General features: G+C 31.3%; 2 protein-coding genes across 2 annotated transcripts in view; one reads left to right on the top strand and one right to left on the bottom strand.

The window, feature by feature from the left end:
- The first annotated feature begins 3,897 nt into the window (after positions 1-3,897).
- Positions 3,898-18,852, top strand: part of LOC113398917 (protein amalgam-like) — a 29,980-nt gene continuing 15,025 nt past the window's right edge. The window contains exons 1-6 of the mRNA XM_026637862.2: positions 3,898-4,030; positions 11,942-12,067; positions 12,827-12,933; positions 13,893-14,078; positions 17,560-17,752; positions 18,328-18,456. Coding sequence (XP_026493647.2) covers positions 11,998-12,067; positions 12,827-12,933; positions 13,893-14,078; positions 17,560-17,752; positions 18,328-18,456 — 685 coding nt within the window. The 5' untranslated portion in view covers positions 3,898-4,030; positions 11,942-11,997. The remainder of the gene's footprint in view (positions 4,031-11,941; positions 12,068-12,826; positions 12,934-13,892; positions 14,079-17,559; positions 17,753-18,327; positions 18,457-18,852) is intronic.
- Positions 14,790-16,658, bottom strand: LOC135193437 (sodium-dependent noradrenaline transporter-like). Its single transcript, XM_064215891.1, has 2 exons — positions 15,436-16,658; positions 14,790-14,916 (listed from the first exon to the last, which is right to left on the bottom strand). Exons 1-2 carry the CDS (start codon positions 16,647-16,649, stop codon positions 14,790-14,792), a joined length of 1,341 nt encoding a protein of 446 aa, XP_064071961.1. The 5' UTR covers positions 16,650-16,658.

The raw sequence follows: 18,852 nt of genomic DNA, 5'->3' as shown, positions 1-18,852 counted from the left end.
TAATTAAAACGAATCGTCTCTTGACTAAAATAACTACTCATTTAAAAATCATATTCACACATGCAAAGTGCTCATTTTATATTTAATGCAATAACATAAACGACTTAATAACAAATTTATTTTATGGATTTCAATTTACATTCATTAAACTTTTGCACAAACAAAATCGCTTGCTTAAACATTTTGCTTGCGCAAACACAAAGTTGTATTTTGTTTTTGGTTCAACCTAAAGTACGCGTATTTACAATACTGTTAATACCCCAGTGTTTAAGAGTTTAAATGCTTCGTATGTTCGTGTTATTGTAAAATTTTATGTTTTTTTTAATTATTATCGAACATGTAAAGTATAATATACCAATACATAAATATTTTATTTTTGTAATGATTAATTTTTATGTGTATGATCGATTGCGCTTGCTCGGGTAATATCAACTTGCCGTGACGGTTAACGGGATACGCTCTCTCATCCCGTCATCCTTCGCTTCTGCTTTCTACTCCCTTATGTTCGTGTGGCGTATATTTATAGTATAAACATATTATGTACGATTATAATAATATGAAAAACGTGTTACTGTATTTTTTTTATTTCATTCATTTTTAGTGTTTCATATCTGTTGGACGTGTCGTGATGGCCGTCTTTTTTATCGTATTAAAACTATTGAAGTTTGTTAATATAAAAATGTCATGGAGAATATTCAAAAATAAAAATCCAGCGGTACCTACTCAGTCTCTTTGGGGGTTTCCTTCTCAACCCTAAGAATGGACATAAGCTACTTTTTTACGCCTAACGTGATAAGGTACCACCAACGTGTATAAAGTCGTGAGTTACAAATAGTTCATAGTAAATATTTTAGACTCAGAACTCTGCGACAACAGGCTTACTCTGTTTAATAAGAAAAACAACAATTAAATTATCCTATGTCATTGCATCAAATCAAATCAATTTAAAAATGTTTTCATACAAATATTAAATAATATTAGTTTCAGGATATTCCGGATATACATTTTTTGAAAGCATTCAATTTTAAAAAAATGAATATTCTAAAAAATTAAATTATGTCAATGGACAGTCGGCTTAATTACAAGTAGGAATACATTTAAAAATAGATTAGATTTCTTGGTGGTAGGGCTTTGTGCAAGCAAATCTGGGTGGGTACCACCCACTCATCAGATATTGAGTGACCCATCATCTTAGCTCCGAAGGTTGGTTGCGATGTTATGTCTCTTGTACCTGTAGTTACACTGGCTCACTCACCCTTCAAACCGGAACACAACAATGCTAAGTATTGGTGCATGGCGGTGCATTATATAATGAGAGGGTGGTACCTACCCAGATGAGCTTGCACTAATCCCTACCACCAAGAAATTCATATTTATAGTAATTAAACAATTAGTCGTTGAATTGAAAGGAATAAAATACGACATTACAACAATGGACTAAAATCTTTTGTTAGGCGTATTACACATACAATTAGATAACCTCCATTTTCAACATGGCTGACCAGATGACGCTCCTTTCAAACGTCTCTCAATTAATAACTTTGGAAATTAGCGGGAAGTGCTAATTATTCCATCTTCATTTCGAGATAGAAAGCTTTAAAGTAAATCGGATTCGGGTTAAAAGTAAAAAAGGGATTGATTTTTTAAAACATATAAAGATTTTATATTTTTTTGTTTATATTTTCTTTCTCCGAAATAATTTAATGAAAATTACATTATATTTTTCTTTGCAAAAATCTAAACTAAATATTTAATAACATATCAATAAATAAAGTATAACATTGAATTAGTGTTAATCTTTTTTAAAGCTAATATTGTTAATATATATTTTTCCCGAAAGTATTACTATAGGATAATTTATTATTTTTTTATGTATTTATTATTTTTTTCATTTTTTTCCCAAAAAAATAAATCTGATTTTGTTTTTTGATTATTTTGAAACTGCAACGCGATTTGTATCATAAACGTAACACAAAGTAAATAAGCAACAACAACATAAAATGTACTCAGAAAATCATTTAATATTGACGGTCAGCTTAAGCACCGCGCGCGCTCATTGGTCAAATCTAATAACAAGCGCGTCACCGACTTCCCGTTACACACTTCCGTCCCTTTTCACGAAATTACTCCCACTGATTAGGAAACCTAGAGGAAAGATGTTACACATCAAAAAATCTAAATTATTTTGGTTCAATTATTAATATTTTTTATATATTACGTAGTAGATACTTAGGCTGGCATACTAATAGACCATACTATGTATGTTAATTTTATTAATAATAAGAATCTATCGGAGTTCTAAATTATCAATATAATATGTATAAAGAAATAAATATACAAAAAACTTGTCTGTTATTGTGTTCCAATTTTGGGGTAAGTGAGCCAGTGTGGATAAAAGAGATTTAACCTCTTGGGTGATTTGCAGCACTTTCAACATTTAATGTATTTTATTTCTTACAGTGTAAATTTTAGGCGGAATTGAGTACTGATCAAACTGTGACCTATTTGCCAATTAAAACTGCAATACAACACTTCTGTCATGTTTAGTGACATTTTCAATTATTTTTTTATTTCGTACATGATATTTTTTTTTACTGATTATATGATTTTTATTAGTCAGCTAGCCACTAGCTACAAATAATTAACTTTATAGTTAAATATTCAAGGCATTGTATTCGGAAGTATCAGTATCAAAAAGTACTATTTTTTAACAATTTAGGATGTTACATCCCAAACTAATTAACTTCATTGATATATCCTTTTATACAAAATGTCATCATTTGTCTTTCACTTCACCGTAACCCATGTAAAGGACGGTGTATTTAAAAGACACAGTCTATAGACGTAGCAAGAGCTTCCATCACGTTCCAGAATGACTGAAAAGGTATGATTGTGAATATGTATTCCGACACTCGACCAAAAGTCTTGCATTTTATAAGTGACTGTAAAATAATAAAAAAAAAAAACAAAAGGGCATATTATACTCTTCCTTTAATCTCTACCTCCGGACATACAATTAGTCTCGCATCTTGAATAATACACCCCTTTCAAAGTCTATGAAACGATTTATCATTTTAAATGATTTGTTTTATTGTTAAGATAACACAATTTGCGTAAGTATTCTACTTTAAGTACTAAAAGAAACTCAATAGTCGCTCTTCATCTCAAATTAATTTTGAAAAAAAAAAAATATAATTACATTTTATCATACTGTAACGAACTCTTCGTTTTTATCTTCGTTTTGTATTGTGGTATAATTATTTTCTTTGAATGTTAGTTGACATACCAAACGAATTGGCTAAGCTAAGCTAAGCTATATATTAAAGGGGTTTTTTTTTATAAAACGCCCATATATTTGACATGCTATAATATACTTAACTCCTCATGTTTGTACAATGATTGTCAAATTAAAAAAAAATGTTATTTAAGTCAATTAATTAAGTATAAATTTAAGTAGTCTTATCTGATCCATTTTGTCAACTTGAATTTACAGGTTTAACGTGTACGTAATATAAATAAATAAAATAAATTGATTTAACAAACAAAAAACAAACATAAAGTTTAAACAATATTTACCGTAATTGCAATTTAATTTTGACGTCTTCGAATTTAATAACTTATATTCGTTTTTATATATTTATTTCCAAACACAATAAAATAATAACGACAGCACTTTTAAATAACACGATTGCTAAAAACATCCGAATAAGTCATACATTACTACAAGCTGTTGGGGATGTGAAAAATGTCGACACATTTTCATTTGCCAAGCAAAGTGGCCAATGTAACGTTAAAGGCAAGTCGAAATCTATCGGTTCATATCTTACATCACGCGGACATCTGCGTAAGAATAACGGGAGAGCCGAGATTTCAATGAGCAAACCGCCAGTGTGTGGCGCGCACTCGTCTGTACCGATCGCACGCCACCCGGACCGGTTACGCCACGTGATAAACTTTATACGCAACCGAGTGTTAAGATTGAAATAAAATAGTAACAATAAACATATCTGAAGTTTCTAGTCTTATTTAGGTAAGTTTCTGACCGGTTCTTAAGCGCTTTCGTGTGTTTCGTTTCGAGTAATGTGTTCGTTTATTTTTCATGCTGTAAAAGTTTTTAAGTTATGAATTTGTGTTCAGCTGTCTTCGGTTTCCTCTTTTGGGGTTTTGTTTATTCTTTTTTCTTTTTTCAAAGTTACTCGTGGATTGTATTTTACTAATAATATTTTATATTTATATAACATTGAGAAATATATATATATATTTAATTTGCTCTGAATATTTAAAATAAAATATTATTAACGATTTTATTACTTGCTTTACCAATAATGAATAAAGAATTTCAGTCTAGATTTATAACTTCCTAATTTAAAATATAACAATAAAACAGTTTGGAAAATTAAAAATATATTAACTATTTTTAAATAATTATAAATAATGAACTTGATTTATTAAATTATGAAATATATATATATGATTTTGAAACAATTATATTAATAAATTATTTGCGCTTAAACATTTGTTCTTGTTTAAGTAAATAATGGGCAAGGATTATTCGATACAAAATTAAATATAAGGTAAATAAGGGCGTGGAATTCTTTTTCGTTAATTTATAGACAGTATATATTAAAATTTCGTATATCTACAGAACTAACTGTTTAGTTTTTTGTCAATCCGTCTCAGGAAATTTCACATTCCAGTAGTAATTTGATATTAAATAATCAAGAAATACTTTTAAAACAAATTATCTTTATATATGTAACTGTTTTAAAATTTATTTTGCGTACAATATGGGTATTTAACTTGGTGGTACGACTTTGTGCAATCCCATCTGAGTAGCTACCCATTCATCAGATATTCTATCGCCAAGCAGCAATACTTTGTATTGTTGTTTACTGTGCTTAATGTGTGTGTTAGCCAGTGTAACCATAGCCATAAGGGACATAACTTAGCCAAGGTTGATCGCACATTGGAGATGTAAGAAATGTTTAAAATTTCTTACGGCGCTAATGTCTATGGGCGATGTTAATCACTTACTATCAGGACCCATTTGACAGATGGCATATCAATTTCATAAAAAAAAAGTAGTCAGTGCAATGAAAAATATTAAAAAAAAAAAAAAACCTGAACCGAAGTCCGGGTTACCCAAATGTAAAGGTTTGACAATTATTTTACAAACTTCTTTGAAAATAAAGACAAATATAATTGATATTATAATATAACGAATATTAATAAAACTACAATATCTTACAAATAGTTTTTGTTAATAATTATAGTAAGAAAATATTATTTCATATATTTAAATTCAAAAAATAATATATAACTTACGTAAATAACGGTTCTAATTCGTGGCTTCGCTTGCGTTTTAGGGATTTATCATCAGGTATCAGGTAAAAAAGTAGCCTTTGTCCTTCCTTTGAATTCAAGCTCATAACAAATTTCATCTTATTCGGTTCAGTGATTTGGCCGTGAAAGGGCAACAGACAGACGAACAGACAGAGCTATTTTTGCATCTATAATATTCGTCAAGATTAAAATCTATCACAATCATCCATGTGTCCGAAATGTGCATAAATTCAAATTATTTAATATGTTTTGATTTTTGAGAGAACCGAAATGATCTAGCGATCAGAACAAGCTAGCCTTCACCTAAGCTCGCAGGTTCAAAGTCGTGTGAGGACCACTGAGTTTTCGTTTGCTTAATTTGTTTTTTTTTAATTCATTTCGTATTCGGTACGCAGTGCGGCGCTTCGGTGAAGGAAAATTTCACAGTGAGACTTCCACGTCGGACGAATTCTGTCTCATTGAATTCGCTCTCTTCAAGGGGACAGAAAGAATAAGCCCAAGAATGAAGCATTTACTTGCTAACGCTTCAGTTTTAATTTTTATATTGATTTAAAAACTGCTGTGTTCGACTTCATATTGCGGTTACATCTTCCCAATATCTAATCCATTTTTATTTTACTGTCAAAGAACCATACTCATCAGTTTTATAATTTGGTTTGAACGCTGGCGTCGTTAATCTCAGCCGATACCTAAATATAAATAAATATATAAATATAAATATTGGACAACATCACATACATTACTCTGATCCCAATGTAAGCAGCTAAAGCACTTGTGTTATGGAAAATCAGAAGTAACGACGGTACCACAAACACCCAGACACAAGGCAACATAGAAAACTAATGAAATTTTTCTACATCAACTCGGCCGAGAATCGAACCCGGGACCTCAGAGTAGCGTACCCATGAAAACCGGTGTACACACTACTTGACCAAGGAGGTCGTCAGGATGATTCTGAATTCAAACACGTCTGAATTTTCTTGCACGGTGGCGAAAGAAAACATCGTAAGAAAAACTGGGTATGACAATCAACCCGCATTGGAAGAACCCGCAAGGAAAGAGAGGAGGCATTAGCCCAACAGTGGAACATTTACAGGCTTTTTCTTTAATTCATTGTTAATAGCGGGACGTATAAGAAATAAATCAATTTCCTTCATTGATTCATTCGTTCATAAAGGCTGGTGATGTTTGGAGGTTAAATATCCATATTATTTGAAAAATCAGTTGAAAAAATGTAAATGAAATAGTAATAAAAATCAAAAATTTTTGCTATTTTTCAAACAAAATATTTATAACATTTACTTTGTACTATTGAAACTTATTGTTTTTTTTTTTTCGAAATAAAAACAAAAACCACGTAAAAAGTTCAATGTTACATTAAACCTTAAGACAGTTATAAAAGAACAAACCCATTGATTCAGGTTAAATACTGTACTAATGATTGTTTGAGGGACTAATTTTCGGTTTAAGCCGAAACAATACATACAGACGAAATAGACCGCTACGTGCGTCTTAAGTAATTAGCATCGAACCTGTTGAATTCCATTTAACTTTCTTATTCAAATATCCTCTGACTTCAGTTGAGTCGAAAACTTCTTTTTAAGTACTTTAGACAAAATAAAACAAACGCGAAACGGGTTACGTACCTATTTGTTGATTTCCGTAAAGGACCTAAAAATTTTATTGTATGTAAATTTTATATAATGTATCGTTAATTGGGATTATTTATTTCACTTGAGAAAAGTAAACACTGAGCCAGTTAGTTGCAGTATAATCTACACTTCGAATTTTAAATAACTTTACTGGTAGTAACTTTAAAAGAAATTATATCTTTTAAAATGATGATTCAATGAAGTAATTCTTCGAGCCTACAATAATAAAGTTCTTTTTCATTTGATTAGGATTGGAAAATGTGGCTTTTATTATTGTTTTACGAGTACCTATTCAATTATCAATACTGATTGAATATAATAACGCATATCCTAAGTCAGTTATTCAAGAAGCTTTAAAGCTTATACAGGGGCTTTTTTTGTTTAACACATCAGTGATCACTATAGAAATTAAAATTTTAGAAATCAAAGACTTCATAAATGGGTTAAAATAAAGATTAATATGAACATTGTTATTTAGGCTTCTGTCCATGAAAATAATTTTGCTCAGCTTTTTGAATTGGGGACCAAAGTAAGAAACCATTACTTTTTTATAGAAAGTGAACGTTTTAATATTATTTAATGTATTTTCATTATATTCGGAAGTACAATGCTCTGTTCAGTATATTTTGTTTACGCCGAACTAATACATGATCGCTGCCAAAAGGTAATAAAGATAAAGACAGAGGCAGACCAGATAACCAAAAATTCTAACATTTTAGAGAAGTTGGATCGTTACGAGATGTTGCCGATTCAAATCCCATTGGACGTACGAATAACGACGAGCATAAAAATAGTCGAAATGAAATTTACGACATGGCTTCCTCGACAAAAGTCCAAAATAATATAATTAAAAAATACATTACAAAAATTATTCACAGTTGCGACCTAAATTTTGCTCTCAAATATTGGATAATTAATATTCGCCCATATATATCATTGATTTTAACATTTCGCGTTCATTTGCGGTTATGAACCGATGCAATAACATAACATGAGCCTTTCGCACGTGTAATGTCATTATCACGATGAAATAATGGCAATTATGAAATATATTTTGTGTAAACAATGAAACTTGCTTCATTGGAATTCGGCAGTTGTAAAATATGAATTAAATTATGTTTTTGTTTTTTTGTCCCGCAACTAAACGGCACATCTTTTGGTTCTACGTCTATACGTATTAGAATTTTGACGTTCACTCGAGTTAAAACTTGTGCATATACCAAAGGCGTAGTATCTTCTAAGCATGTCATTATTTATTTCGAGCTTTGAACTAAAACAAACTAAAGATTTTTTCTATACTTCATGGAACTCTGCCACATAAATTCCCATAAACCGACACTACGTTGCGTAGTAAATAAGCTTCAAATTTTCTTATTAAGAGGAGAATTATGCCCATTGGTAAGATACTAACAGGCTGTCAACTCTGCTTTGCTTTAAATATATTGTAAGAAATATAGACACGTTTGTGCAGTCAATGCATCGATTATGAGAGTTCAATTTTTACATGATATAGGTAGGCGTATGAGTTAATGGATCATAACCCAACAATAGCATTGTAAGAAATATTAATGATTTTTTACGTCGCCAATGCGCCAAAAACCTTGGAAACTAAGATGTTAATATGTCCTTGTGCCTGTAGTTACACCGTTCAAACCGGAACACAATAATTCTGAGTACTACTGTTTGGCGGTAAAGTATGACAATTCGGTGGTACCTATCCTGACGAGTGCAAACAAAGCTCTACCTAGTGGTAGTCATTAAACTACAAATATACTTAATCCAAAAATTCTTATTGTGATGCTGGCTGAATAATTTGAGTACTGCTGTTTGGCGGTAGAATATCTGATGAGTGGGTAGTAACCCCAGACGGGCTTGCACAAAACTCTACCATCATATAAACATAATCAGCCTGTAAATTTCCCACTGCTGGGCTAAGGCCTCCTCTCCCGTTGAGGAGAAGGTATGGAGCATATTCCACCACGCTGCTCCAATGCGGGTTGGTGGAACTACCATCAAGTACAATCAATTATTATTGTACTCGTGCCTGTAACTTTTAATCTGTAAACCGGAACAATCCAAATAATACAACGTAGTGATGTTTAAGAGGTACAAGTAGCTTACCTAGACGAGACAGACAAAATTTTGTTATCAGTAAATATCATAAATTAATAAAATCTTGAGATAATAATTTAAAAATTGGTAGATAATTAGTACCGACTCACTCACCCTTCAAACCGGAACACAACAATCCTGTTGTTTGACGGTAGAATCTGATGAGTGGGTGTTACCTACCCAGACGAGCTTATAAAGCCCTACTACCAAGAAAATTTAATTTATAAGATTTAATTAACATATAGTAACTTAGCTACTGAACTGTTCATGGATCTAAATTTAATTTTAAATTTGTATTAAGTAAGTTAAGTAAATATGTAAGTTTTTTTACATTGATTATTATTTTAAATCAATTTTGTGGGAATTTTAAAGAGCGACCTTTAGTACGAATTCGGTTATGCTCGAATACGAATTTCCACCAGCGTCCTTTCTGATCATTTTATTTCGGTTGCTTTGAAATAAATTCCTAGTTTTTATACATTTCCAGAAAGCTAATTAAACGATTATGTTTTTAAAATTATCTGCAGAATAAGTTTCATAATGTTTTTTTTTTGTTTTTCAGGCATTGTTGAGGGAAAAAAATATTGAAATAATATCGTTTTCCGTCTCGCATTTTTAAATTTGGACCGATAATTATTGTTTAAATATTGAAAAATATCCAGTGTTTAATCGTTTTTATAAATCAGTAGAAAAAAATAGATTTTAATTGATACTTTTTTTTTAATAAATTTTTGAAATTGCATTTTTGACTTATTTTGAAAAAATCTAAAAGACGCGATAACTCAAAAATGGTTCACCTTTGCATCATGTATATGGGAGTTAAAATTATCGCAAATAGTCACCCCTATCACCTCCTAACGGGAATACGTCGAATTACCAATAACCCTGTATATCTCCCAAAACTCTTAGATACTACTTATCTGTATTAGATAACATATAAGGTATCTCGAAAATTCTATACAAGACTAAGCGGCCGAAAAACCTGTTTAGCAGTTTCAATATGTAGACGTTCTATTGATAACTAAAGCGACTCTCGAATTTTTCACCAACATTATCGTTCTTTCGCGGAAATGTAGTTACCGGTCTTTGATCGTATCCTGCCACAGCTTGAATCGACAATCGTGTTCGCTTCTGTTATGTCATGTGTAGGTTCTCATAACAGTGAATGATTCACTGTATGAGCTGATAAAATCGCAAGTGTCGTGAGATAGAAGCATAAATAGCTTGTCTATTCAACGTATCATGTTATCGTAAGCGCTGTAATTGCTGTTTGTTGTTAAATAACCTTAATTCTATCAGAATTTATACTGTATATACAAGACAGATCCAAACAGAAGTTATGTATTATCCGCTTCGCATCACTTATGTTATTTGGTTGGTATTAACGCTATTGCCAAATTAAGAATATTAAATCGAATATTTAGACATTTTGTGTTTTTAGGCGTTCCATTTTTGAATTATACCTATATAATTCTAATATATATTAAAATGTATACAACTTTAATTTTAGGAAATTTTACTTCCAATATTAAAAAAAGAGGGAATTAATTCAATCTTAAAAAATTAATTAAACATTTCTCGTAATTTCAATGATTACAAAGATACCTTATAATGTGTAAATACTAATCATTGTTGGTTTATTTTAATATAATAATAATAATTTCTTCATTGAATTTAATTGATGACCAATCACAAAGATTAGCCAACTGCGCGGTGAGTATTTATGCTTGATGCTACTTACATATGTTTATTAAATGACAATGTCATGACTTCTTGAATTGATTTGATTTCTTCGGGTAATTTACACCCAGGAAGGATCTTGGGGTATGCAGGAGTTGCCTGCTAAATATCTGCAGGTAGCAATCGGCTTCAATTTTAAAAATAGAATTTAGTTATTCTACATATTGTAACTGTTGTAACTTGTTGATTAATAAATAACATACATTATATTAAACTATTGCCCGTCTGAAGAGGTACGACCCACACATCAATTATTCTATCGCCAAACATCAATAGTTTCGTATACTTTTTAGGGATCCGTACACAAATAGTAAAACGGACCCTATTACTAAGGCTCCAATGTCCCTCTGATCGTCTGTCCGTCTTCACCAGGCTTTATCTCATGATAGTTATACACTTGAAATTTACACAGATGATGTATTTCTTATGCCGCTATAGCAACAAATAAAAATAAAAAAAAATAAAAAAATAATAATATTTTTTATACATAACGGTACGGAATCCTGTGTGCAAGTCTTACTCGAAAATGACCGTTTTTTTTTAATCTCCACACACTTAAAGTCTTTGCTCTTGTTTAACTCAATTACCAGACTAGTTCCAGTTGTATCTAGCTTTGATTTCACAGAACTATATCAGAGTAACATGTGCATTTTTGGCAAGAACTATGCTATAACTACGTATATATAGTTTTAATACTATACTTTGATTATTAAATATCTTTATTTATATTAATTTCTTTAATAAATAAAAAAAAACTTTTAATAAAGATTACATATAAGGATGTAAATCAGTTTTACAAAGATTTTCACTGTTTAAATTCGCTCGTGTTTGCTCCAATAAGCGCGTTCTATAACGGTCGAATATATTACCGTTCTGATAGTGGTATCCTATCTTACATGATGTGAAGCTTGTCAGTCTAAGAAGTGGTATTATTACATTGTTAGTGAATACGACGGCTGACCATCCAGTGGTATATTTACTCATCACCTTTCGAAAATAAAAACGAAACAAAAATATTTCAAATAAAAATTGATTCGACCAATGAAATTAATTCGAGTGTAATTTCGTAAGTCTAAAATGATAATCGTTTTCAGTGACATATGGATATCACCGGCTTAGTAGCTGACGGTGGCTCAGAGTGACAGAAATTATGCAGGAGCCGCGCTGGTCATTGTACTTAATCGGAATTTTTATGTTAGGCCTCGATTCGAAGCTTGTCGGTAAGTCATTAATCCCAAAAACGTACTAATAAATTTATCGTGAATGTTATTTAATGAAAAAGGTCGTATGTTTATTAAAGGAGATGTTTTTTTTTTGTTTTATTAATACCCTTCCCACGTAACTAAGCATAACTTTGAAAATCTTTTCATGTGTAAAAATACATAAATAACAGTCATATTTTTTGCAGTTTTAAATTGCAACTATATGATTATGCATTAACAATATCGACATAGAAATGACACACAGGAAACAGTTATCTAATAACATACATCCTTCGTTCGGAAATAATTTATTTTATTTGTAATATATGTATCATTGGATAGACATATATCACGATTTAATTATTTATTGAATCGATTCGATTTTTTAATACATAATCATTTTATTATTTTAACATTAACTAACATAGTCCAGTGATTAAAACAATTGAATCTTAGTCGGACTAGAGTTACCGTTAAGTTTTTATTGCTTTTTGTTTATATTTTATTACTGGACGTTAAGAGAAAGCACTATGAGGGAACCTGCATCTGTCGATTAAAATACCACATGGTTATCTGCCAACTATAATTTAAGAATTATTCTCAAGGCGAGCATAATTATCCCAGCAATGGGACAATTACTACATATTTAATTTTTGTTTTATATTATCGATATACCATAGTGTACCAGAAAATGTTATTGTTTTATTTAAATATTGATTTGAGATTATTAATTTTAATAATTCCACTATACACAATTAACTCTAACGTTAATCGCAGGTCAAGCGTTCCAGCCCGAGTTCGCTGAGCCCATAAGCAATCTGACCGTCTCGATAGGCCGAGATGCCACATTCAGATGCCTAGTACATAACCTTGGTGGATATAGGGTGAGCTTATTACAAACACTGTGCCAACTATTTTAAATAGAAATTGTTACAACGCAATAGACGGTATACAGGGCAATCGGGGAAGAATGTAAACTGGTTAGAATGTAGAGACTACTCTAAATAAATATACTAATATATAAACTTTGTTACGTTCTATAGCCTAATGACTATAGTTCGATACGTTTTAATTGTGGGGGATGAAGTATTGATTAAATTATAAATGCGAATATAAGCCGCCATATTAGATTTACAATTGTTTTTTTTTTTGTAATTTATAAAAAAATTAAACTTCGAATCTATTCCGGCTTTAAAATAAATGTAACCAAATTTTTTATTTGTTTCTTTTAAACGTCTTTAATTTAAAATCATTCTAGTGTTGATGAATGTAAGATTATGTTTGTTCGAATTAATTATGTGTTTATTCTAAAGTCTAAAAAGTTTTTGTACTAAAATAGAATTATAAAAATAACAAATCTAGGTACCTAAAATATATATCGAGAATCGATTTATTGACTTAAAACTGTAAGGTTTGGCTGTCGTGGCTCTCTCGTCTTTTGTTAAGGTGATTCTATTGAACGAGACAAAATATCATGATGACTTTTCTTTTAATTTATAATTACAACTTATTTTTGATAATAACTTAATGTTATTATTTAAATCAAGGTAAACATTGAATGTTAAACGTTTTATATGTTGCTATTCAACGTAATGTATTTATTTTAGTAACACTTAATAATAAAATTATAAAATTTAAATTAATATGCTTTTTGTTAAATATGTCGACGGTTCGTTCAGTTGGAAACACGATGTTATATTTATAAAATAATTTTATATAAATCGTCGATAGTATCAGCTTCGTAAATATAGCATATGAACCTAAACATTAATTTAATCATGTTCGAAAATTGAACAACTAAAGTTTTTATTATCTGTATAAATGAATATCGACAATTTTGCAGGTCGGGTGGGTTAAAGCGGACACTAAGGCTATCCAAGCGATACACGTCCATGTTATAACTAATAATCACAGGGTGGGAGTATCCCATAATGGTCAGACCGTTTGGAATCTACACATTAAGAACGTGCGAGAGGAGGATCGGGGACAATATATGTGTCAAATCAATACGGATCCAATGAAAAGTCAGGTATTTACAAATTCATTTAATTTTACACGATAATATTTACAGTTGGCGACAGTTGAAACTAATGATTATGATATTTATTTGATTTAATAGATGAAAGAGGTACATATTACCATTTCATAACACTTATTTTAATGTTATTGCGCAGATCGAAACCACATACAAATATACAAAATAATGATAATAGTATTAAAAAATAAGAAAGATTTATTAACAGATAGAAACAAATGAATCTTGAAATGTCCTTGGAGATAAATTTGTATGTTATATTTATTTAGCAGGCAATTGCAACGATTTTTCGATTTGATATTTATTCGTCTTTCAAAATATATTGAACGTGAAACCCGCTCCGCCTTCGCACAGGTGCAGTTTGTTAATAAAAAATATTAATACATAAATATAATATATACCACTTGGAAATAACGTATCTTTCTAGCAGTTGTATTTTTTTTTTAAATGTGTCATTGACATTTTATACACATAACTACATTTTGCCTCCTTATACTATCAGTATATATTCAAACACCTCTATTCGGTTATTTGACCCAAGCCTAAAAATAATCAGCATTTGGTTAAGTTCATATAATATATAAATCAACCATTTTATATCATTTGCAAATTTAAAATCATCAATACTTCCATAAGTAAAATTTAGATATTGCAATCTTTATTCCCATTTTTGAAAGTAACCAAAAATAGAATCGTGCATACACACTAATTCGAAGTCAAAGCACTCCATTCAGTGTGTTCAGGTAACAATTCGTGGTCCATTTTTAAATTAGGAATGCTCTTCTTGTTTATGACATTCCTTCTCTGGCTGTACCCGTGAATTCTTACTTGTCTATACAAAAATTCACGAGTCATAATTTCCGGGACGAACATATTCCTGCTTCTAAATAAAATATCATCCCTAGGTCCCCAATTAGGCATAGGCGAAAAAACATTACTGATTTTATCGTGCTTGTGGAAAAATCTCACTTCAATGAACATCCCAAACAACACAATGAAAAAGTAAAAACCAACGTAGACGTATACTAATAATTCATCCAAGTTTATCGCTAATGATGCAATAAAGTACGAGTTATTATGTTCCCTCACTAGAAGCCGAGTCCATCGCATATAAACAAGAAACATTGTCCAAATAGGATTCGTGATCCAAGCAATTTTCCAAAAGTAGCTTGCTTTCACTCCAATCATAAATATAATGTCCACATTGTGCTTCTGATAACCGTATACCCAATATATTGCCGCGGAAAAGAAGAAACTAGTCGTGAGTTGAATAATTTCAGTAACATCTGCGAGAACAACCGTAAGATCAGAACAGTAAAATGGACAAGATAAAACACATAATAAAGATAACATTCCAATACAGCATATATTCTTATATTTCCTTGCAATTTTTGAATTAATCGTCAACGATTCGAACAGAAATAAACACAATATAACAATATTAACTAACAGACAAATGAATATTGTCGAAAACCAAATGAAAGCCCACAGAGGCAAACCGTTAAAATAACTGAGGACCTCCGCTATAGAAGCGAATGAATTAAAAAATATACTGTCGCCGATTTCTAAAATATTTTGCTCTTCCCCGTGATAGTATGACACACTTTTGATACCACTGAATATGATCAGGGCGAACATAAGAGTAATGAATAGGGAAAAAAGTGGGGTGGTCACCGCAGTCATCGTAGCTGGACTGCGGAACGGAACATCGCGAGATAGAAAGCCAATTATGCCGCAGCCAACACCGCAAGCGTGAGCGCTCTGTGTTGAAATATAAATAGAATATTTAAAATCCAAATCTTCCCATTTGATACCAATTTTCGTTGCATACCAAGTACCACTCGTGGACAGTGCAACGCAAAACAGTGTAACCAAAACGATAACGACATAAACTGCCAATATTCTAACAATTACTTTAAGGACTTTCTCCTTCTTAATCAATATGACAAACAATGTCGAGGTGAAAATTAAACTAATTAGAATTGTCTTCCATACGTGTATGCAATTCGTTAACTTTGTATTATTATTGCCGATTTTCTTTTCGAAATAACAACTGCTCGCTGTTTTCATGCCGCAGTCTTCATTAAATAAGGTTTGGGCTTCAATGCAGTTCTGAAATATTGATACATTAACACGCTTAACCATACATTTTGGGTCATCATATTCTGCGCACGAGAACCATGGCGGTGGATCAAATGCGGCCGCGAATGTATATTCCAAGTACCACGACGATAGCACTAACAAATAAGCTATTTTCAATATTATCAGGAAAAATGTACCGAATCCGACGCCGCGTAAAATCGGACAGAAATTCCACGTAGATACCATGTCACAGTTCGTGTATTGCGCTATGCAGATCTCTGAATAAACTAACGGTATTCCAACAAAAATTGAAACAATAACATATATAACCGAATGCGCATAAAATCCAGTATGCGATATGTCCACGGGAGCAGACACAATAGCTATTTCATTCATCGTCCAAGCCCACACCATGAATCGATAGGTGTTATAATTGTTCCATCGACTTTTAATTTCCGGGCAATATTTTGTGTTTTTCTTCATTGTTAAATTTATTTTATATTCACAATTATTATATTTCAAGACCCACTCGATTATAATGTATAACGTCATTTATTTACAAATGCTATTAGCCAAAGCAATCTTGGTACAAACATATTGTGATTCCATGTTTAATAATAATAATTTACTGATAAATAAAACATATCACATGCGTATTACTTAAACGAAAAAAAGTTTAATTGTCCGTTAAATTACTCGAACGTATTCGAAAATTAAATTCCGATTACAATAAACGTTGAAGAGATAAAGTGAATTAAACTACACGCTGGCGGGAAGCGAGCGAGCGAGGCAGCGGGTAATGATTCGTGTATGGTTCCCCTAAATTATTACTCGGCGCTGTAATTTATACCCGGGTCTGATAACGGCATAAATCCCCGGCGGCGACAGTGCAGCTGCAGGCTTCGACGGCGACGTCGACGCGGCATGACGCCCTTCACATAATGTGTATCAAAAATTATTTCACGGTACACTGCCAGCCTTTACCAATTAACGCTTTCCCTCTTTTATCAGTTCTCGTTATTATTTCGGGAACATAAATGAACGAAATAATAAAAATACGTTGTTTTCATGTCGCGACGAATATTTGTGGTAAAATTTTCTTTTTTTTTTTTTAATTTCTCAGATATAAATTAAACTGATACTTCTCGTTCTTAATTAAAAGAATATTTCCTGTATCCATTTCTTAGTTCCATTTAACAAAGATCGAATTTCAACCGTATTTTTAATTTATAAAATGTTCAATAGAACACTCATATATATAATAAAGTAATGAACCTCGTAAATATTACAACGATCAAACTGAATCGATGATATATTTTTTAATGATATTTTATTCAATCCTATTCAGTGAATTTCAAATTAAGGTAACATTAAATAAACTGCAATCTTGTAGATGGGCTACTTAGACGTAGTAATCCCTCCGGACTTCGTAGCTGAGGAGACATCGGGTGACGTAATGGTACATGAAGGTGGAACAGTCCGCTTGTCTTGTCGGGCGCGGGGACAGCCACCGCCGAGAGTGATGTGGAAAAGAGAAGATGGCTCGGATATTGTTATAAGGAACGCAAATGGGTCTAAAAATAAAGGTACATCAAAGTTAGGCGATGTAATTATAATAATTTTATTTATCTACTTATGGCCCAGTGGATGGAACACGTGACTTTTTACCCAATAACATGGCTAAAAATCTATTCAAGCTGCATTGAGTTAATATTTTGTCGAGATTCGCACGAAAACTTCTAATTGATTATATTCGATTATATGATTTTTTATATTATAATAAATAATTGATATAAGATATAAAGGGTAAATTGTATATTTATATGTCGTGTTTGTTTTGTCAAAACTTTATCAGATTCTTTTGGTCACGGTAGTAAAAAATATTCTGTCATTATTTTTTTAAATATCCAGCATATAGATAATAATAGGTATTCAGAGCCTACGATTGAAAAAAGGCTAAAAATATTACAATATAAAAAGTCCGTGCCAAAATTTGTTCTTACGGAAACACAACAAACAAACAACTTATTCGTATAGTGATAATTCGATACTATATTTTAGTATATTAAATATTATTTTTTTCTAGAACTGTAGTGATATTTTAGATTTATCAAAATATAATTATGATGATAAAATTTATAAATAATTATTATTTTAAAAGTGAGCGTTCTTGAAGAGGAGATTTTGACGCTGAGCAAGATTTCACGCTCTGATATGGGTGCGTATTTGTGCATCGCGAGTAACGGCGTCCCACCCACAATAAGCAAGAGGATTATCATCAAAGTTCATTGTAAGTATTAACTTATAATGAAGTAAAAAATAATAACAATAGTATAACAGCATATAAGTGTCCCTTTGAGAAGTGAAGATAGGAGAAAATTAGGAGCTAATTTTATCACGATACTCCAATGCGGCTTGGCAGATATACATGTATGCGTGAATTTCCTTGAAAATCAGACAAATTCCGGTTTCCTCACGATGTTTTCCTTTTCAACGTCGAGCACGAAATGTGTTATAAAGACAAATATGAGCTGAGATGACCCAGAGGTTAGTTCGCGTGTAACTTAATCAATGACTGCCGGTTCAACCCTGGACAAGTATCACTGAGTTTTCATTGCTTAATTTGTGTATTAGCGTTCATAATTTGTAAATTTAATAAATATATATAAATAAGTTTTAGTCGACA

Source organism: Vanessa tameamea, chromosome 2, assembly GCF_037043105.1.
Source record: "Vanessa tameamea isolate UH-Manoa-2023 chromosome 2, ilVanTame1 primary haplotype, whole genome shotgun sequence".
NCBI classification, from domain to species: Eukaryota; Metazoa; Arthropoda; class Insecta; order Lepidoptera; family Nymphalidae; genus Vanessa; species Vanessa tameamea.
The sequence above is the reverse complement of the archived record's forward strand: the minus strand, read 5'-3'. Positions and strand labels throughout refer to the sequence as shown.